At 45.9% G+C, this 6012-nt stretch overlaps 1 protein-coding gene across 2 annotated transcripts in view; it reads left to right on the top strand.

Moving 5' to 3' along the window:
* Positions 1–214: 214 nt before the first annotated feature.
* LOC149316490 (sorting nexin-7-like) overlaps positions 215–6012 on the top strand; it is a 65659-nt gene continuing 59861 nt past the window's right edge. For both annotated transcript variants that reach the window (XM_089515655.1, XM_089515654.1), the window contains exon 1: positions 215–477. In XM_089515655.1, coding sequence (XP_089371781.1) covers positions 301–477 — 177 coding nt within the window. In that variant the 5' untranslated portion in view covers positions 215–300. The remainder of the gene's footprint in view (positions 478–6012) is intronic.

Below are 6012 nucleotides of genomic sequence, written 5' to 3'. Positions count from 1 at the left end.
CCAGTCGGTCCCCTCTGGATGCTTTGGGGAGAGAGCCTCGTCGTCTTTTACCTTGGCTTTGCTCTGCCCCCCTCCATTAAGCGTCCTCCCCCAGGAGGAAGGAGGGAGGGGAGGGGAGGGGGCGAAGGCGGGGCCTGGGGGAGCCCCTCCCTCCCTCCCTCCTTCCTTCCTTGCCAGCCCTCCCAGTGGCCACTCCTTTCCTTCCCCCTTTCCTCTCCCTTCCTCTCTGGGTCGCCTTCTTTGGGCTCCTGATTCAAGGCTGGGGCTGAGCCCCCTCTTTGCCCTGAGAGAGACCCAGGGATGGAGCCCTCTGGCCCAGGCGCCCCTCCTCTGCCTCTGGCTTCTCCTCCTCCTTCTCTGGGCGCCGACGTGGCTGGAGGCGAGGAGGACCCAGCTCCTGCCCCCCTCCCTCTGCCTTCTGCACCGGAGCTCCTGGGCTTCGACGAGGAGGACGAGGACCTGGAGGTCTTCAGCAAGGTAGCCCTGCTGCTGGGGATGATGGGAGAGGCAGTGGCCACCCTGGGGACGATGGGGGAGACTCTGGCAGCCCTTCTTGGCTTTTCTATTGGGAGCATTCTTTCTCTCTGTGTGTGTGTTTTTTAAGGAAGGTCTTTTATTTTAAATTTGTTTTACATTTATTTCCTTGCTTAGGCCGCCTTTCTCCCAGCAAGGGACCCAAGGCGGCTCACAAGATGACAGCAACAACAAAACCCCACCCATTCAAAAAAACTAAAAAGGCGATCAAGACCATTTTGTTTAAATGGTATAAAGTTAACAATGAAAACGCACAAAATGTAATCAAAACACATGTAACTAAAACCCACCCTGCCATGGTTCTCTGACAGCTAAGCAGGGTTTGTACCTGGAAGGGAGACTGCCAAGGAATACCTGGCACTATAGGGTATGTTTCAGAGGGAGGCACTGGCAAAAGCACCTCTGAGGATGCCTTGGATAAGGAAACCCTGTGCACATTCATTGATCGAAAGCACATGTGTCCAATCCTTTCCAACCATCTTTGGGCTTTTCAGAGGGAGGGAAGGGTGGTGTGGGGCCATTTGTCCCCTTTGCCCATGTGTCCATCTCTCCTTTTTTCCAGGGTGGTCAGGATGATGGGACTGGAGAGGAAGAGACTGTTTCCTGGTCCTTCCTTCCACAATTGGGTTCCTGTCCCAATTCAGCCTCTTTTTGCCAGCAGAAGTTTGCAAAGCACTGGGGAAAAATCTGCCATCCTCAGCAGGAAAAGGTTGGCATGTATGTGGGCAGCAGCCCTGATCCATACCTTCAAACCAGCTGCTGCTTAATTTGATAGCAAGCCCTGCAGGCGTCCCCACTTCAGCATCCTCTGGGACAGCAGTCCCATCATCCCCATGCCACTTGTTGATGAGAGCTGAAATCCAACACAGTTGGGTCTCTGGTTGACAAAGCCAATTTAAGGCGTCATGATGCCAGCATGGTGGTTTGAGCACTGGATTACAACCCTGGAGACCAGGGTTCAGTTTCCACTGGGTGACCTTCAGCAAGTCACATTCTCTTAGCCTCAGGGGAAGGCAGTGGCAAATCCCCTCTTGCCAAGAAAACCCCATGATAGTTCGCCTCAGGGTTGCCATCAATTGGAAACAATTTGAAAGCACACCACCACAACAACAAGGATGTAGGACATGGGTGGACAGTGGTTTTGGAGGTGGCATTTGCCTTCTTTCTATCCACCATTCCAGGTTTCATTTAGCTCTGTTTTGTGCTGTTGGAACTTGATAATTACAAAAGAGTTTGGGGATGGATTTTGGACTGAGACAGCGAAGCAAACTGTGAGTGAACCAGTGCTGCTGTAGTCCCTGGACAAGTTTCCAAGGCTGCATCTGCACCGTAGAAATAATGCAGTTTGACACCCCTTTAACTGCTGTGGCTCAATCCTCTGGGCTCCTGAGATTTGGAGTCTGTTGTGGCACCAGAGCTTTCTGACAGCAAAGGCTAAATGTCTCAGAGAAACTACAAATGCCAGAATTCCCTAGCATTGAGCTATGGCAGTTAAAGTGATCTTAACTGCATTATTTCTTCAGTGCAGATGCAGCACAAGAAAGAAAGAAACAAGTGGAGCTACCCTGTTTTCCCCAAAATAAGACATACCCATAAAATAAGCCATAGCAGGATTTCTAAGCATTTGTGCAATATAACCCATACCTTAAAATAAGATATAGTGATAGGCCTGGGAGGGAAGGGGACAGAAAGATTGGGGCCAATGGTTCTAAAGGAAATGGAATCACAAGAAATTCAGGATGGAATTCCAGGTTAGGAGAGTTGTGACAATGTTCCAGAAGAAGACAACTTAACTATATTTGAATAAATGTAGATTGTTGTACCATACTTAATTTAAAAAAGACATCTCTTGAAAATAAGCCATAGTGTGTCTTCTTGAGGGAAAGTAATTATAAGACAGTGTCTTATTTTTGGGGAAACACGGTGGTAGTAGGCATAAATGTAGCAGTCCCTAGCCCACTGAGAAAAACTTTGCTAGCACCAGATTGCCTGAGATGCACTGTTCTGTGACTGATGCCCAGTCTTGACACCTCAAAGATTATTATGATTCACTTCCCAGAAGACTCAGGCAGTATGGGTCAGTGAGCTGGGGAAAGGGTTGTGGCATTAAAGTCTAGTGAGATCTAGGGGCCAGGAGGATGGGAACTGCTGGGATTTCCTCTTTTTCTTATCTGTCCTGTTAGGGTTGACATGGAAGCTCAGCCAACCTTATTTTAAGCTGTAACTCTCAGAATCCCCTGCCTGTATGATTAGTCCCCTCTTTTGTAGAAGACACTAGCTGGGGGTTCTGGGAGTTCAACTGTTATTGTTACAAGCTCTGCTGCTAAACCACCATGGCCCAGAAGAGTGGTGCAGGTTTAGTTTACCATTGATGGCACAGGCCTAAATAATGCTTTATATTTTCAGTGGGAATAGTAGATTTCAAGGTGAATTAGGCATCTTGCTGTTACCCCAGTTTACAAGTTGATCACTTCCAGTGTTACAACATCTGCCTTGTACTCTTTCCTAGGAGCTACATACTCAGAAAGATACACAATCACATCTGATCTTGGAAGCTAAAAATGGTCAAGCCTGGTTAGTACTTGCATGGGGAACACAAAGTACTGCCAGCTGTAGGCCAGAGGAAGGCAATAGCAAACCACCTCCGTATTCCTTACCTGAAAAAAAACATTATGAAATCTATGGGGTTGCCATCAATTGACAGGCAACTTGAAGGCACACATACATACAAAAGTGTGAAATTAATTGGGTTATTTAATTTTATCCTACCACAGACATCCTATAACAAATGCAGAAGCATTTCCACTATTAGGGACAATGGGGCTGTTCAGACCGGCTGTTTGGGGCGACTTGGGGGCGGAGTCAGGACGTAGTGTTTCCACGATGCATGCCCTGGCTCCACACCCAGGGTGGTGTGATGCCATGCACCGCATGGCGCAAGGCATCGTGGCGCTTCTCTGGCACTGTGTATATCCATTTTTTTTTTTTTTTTGTGGCTCCTTTTTGTGCTCTGCAAAGGCCAGATCAGGGCTGTGGCATGCAGTTGCCATGGCCCCAATCTGGCTGAAACAGGGGTGGCTGCATGCCACCCCTTTGGGGCTGTCTGCATGCCACCCCTTTGGGGCTGTCTGCATGCCACCCCTTTGGGGCTGTCTGTACAGCCCCAATGTCTCTTTTTCTATCAGATAATGGGGAACATGAGTGGTGGAAAGTATTGCAGTCATGTCTTACTTGTGGGGTTTCCAATTAGACACTGTGAACTGATTGCTGGACTCATTAAGACTTTGGTCTGGCTCAACAAACTCTTTCTAAGTAGTAATGATTTGCTAGAGGCTCTTTTGTGACCTATGTGATCTGAATAGGTATTTGAACCCACCTTTTCTCATTCCAAGTCCATCATTCTTGATCACATTTAGTGCAGCTGTGGCTTCTGCGTCAGTGGGACATAGTCCATATTTTCAGATACCTATTTACGGAGCTCAACTGTACCCCATACATAAGTTCAATCCACTGAATAGTGCCTTTAAAGTCTGATGTAAAACCCTGTGTGAATTCACCACTCCATTGGCAAGGAAGCCATCAGCCACAGATGTTGCGTCAGATGTTGTTGTGGAGAAGACTAGAGCCCCAACCTTTGGAATAAAGTGAGGCTGAAACAGTTTAATACAATAAAAATAATTGAAAGCAAAACCTCAAACATGTTGGCTTGATTCACAAGCAAGCTATAATTTGTGATCAGTATTGGTGACTTCCTTCTCTCACAACACTGCTTTTCAGGCAGCAGACTAGTGCATGGGAAGGATACCTCATGTTGTGTTTGGCTCTGGAGCAGTTGAAAAACACTGCAAATGTTTGATGCTGCTCTCACTTGCTTCACAGCTAAATAGGGCACCATGCAATATCTGCCTTCCACCTCCCTCAGCAGCCTTAAGGGAGAGTTTACATCTTATGTCTTGCTGTACTTTGGAAACAGCAGAAGCGTCTCAAGTGTAATGTAGAGAGCCCTCCATGCCCCATGCCCGAATGATTAAGAGATGTGCTCACTCATATTCCACTTTCCCAGAGATGGCAAATGATTTTGGGGAAGCATAAGGTGGGTATTGAAGGCCAGTGTGGTATAGTGGTTTGAACATTGGACGGTGACTCTGGAGGCCAGGGTTCAAATCCTTGCTCAAGCATAGAAAACCACTGGGTGACCTTGGGCATGTCACACACACACAGCCTCGGGATGGCAAGGGCAAACCCCTTCTGAAGAAACTTTCCAAGAAAACCCTATGATAGGTTGGCCATAGGGTCACCATAATTCAAAAAAGGACTTGGAGGCACACAACAACAAGGTGGGTATTTATGTGATAGTTTACACTTTGGATCCAGTGTGGAATCACTACTTCTTTGTATGAAAATTCTCAGAATCGCCCAGCCAATAGACATCTTTGCTTAGTGATTCTGAGAATTTTAATACAAAAACATAATACCAAGATCTGCTTTGACCATCATTCCATTTGTACCACCATATTTCTTTACTATAGTGCTTCAGAGTGTTTACACCATTGGTTGGCAACTACATTGTCAAGTAATCCGTGTACAAGGGGCCATTTTTTTATTCCTCTTCTCATTGTTGTGAGTGTGATCACTGTGCATAAGGTGGAAGGCACCAGACTGGTGCACAGTTTTCTCTGGGCAGGCTAGAAAGTTGGAGAAAAGAAATGTGCAGCACAGTTTGTGAGCACTGTTAGATATTTGCCTCTGTCCAGAAGCTCATTGTGAAGAGACTGGCCAAAATCCAGGGTTTTAAAAGATGGCTAATGGATTATTATTGGGAATGGTGCCCCAGCTGATTGTCATACACAAGATGGATTTTAATTAGTCATCCTCAGTACCTTTATCAATAATGTATATAAATACCAAATCAGGCAGCAGTCTTCACCTCCTGTTGTTTATATAAATACACTCTTTCTTGGCTGAGTATTAAGTCCTGTTGATGGAAGAATCTCCCTTGGGGTTGGCATGGTAGGTTGATACAAGTTTTGTGTTTATGCAGTTTATAACCACATGACCTGAGACACCTAACCTGAGGTCCTCTGCTCTGCAGAATTTGTAAAACGACATAAATTGTACTAGCATAATAACAGTCCTACTACTTAAGCAGCACTTGATCTTTAGCATGGACTTCCAAGACATGTCATTTTCTTTGCAAATAGTAGCTTTTTGGACTGTGAAAATTGGGTGCACTAAGGTGGGGTAGAGCATATGTGGCTCTCCATATGTTATTGGGCTGCATTAGCCTTTGCTTTATGCATGGATTCAATCCATCTGTAGCTTGAAAATATTTAATATTTAAACAAAAAACTCCAAAAAGCAAACCTTGATTTTTGCCATTGTATATGTTGCTGTGGAGTGCCTTCAAGTTGTTTCTGACTTATGGTGACCCTAAGGCAAGCCTATTATGGGATTTTATAGAGTGTGTGACTCACCCAA

The sequence above is a fragment of the Sceloporus occidentalis genome, unplaced genomic scaffold, assembly GCF_023333645.1.
Source record: "Sceloporus occidentalis isolate IW3139 unplaced genomic scaffold, rSceOcc1.0.p SCAF_3, whole genome shotgun sequence".
Taxonomy (NCBI): domain Eukaryota; kingdom Metazoa; phylum Chordata; class Lepidosauria; order Squamata; family Phrynosomatidae; genus Sceloporus; species Sceloporus occidentalis.
Note: the sequence above shows the minus strand (reverse complement) of the source record. Positions and strands in the feature narration are given on the sequence as shown.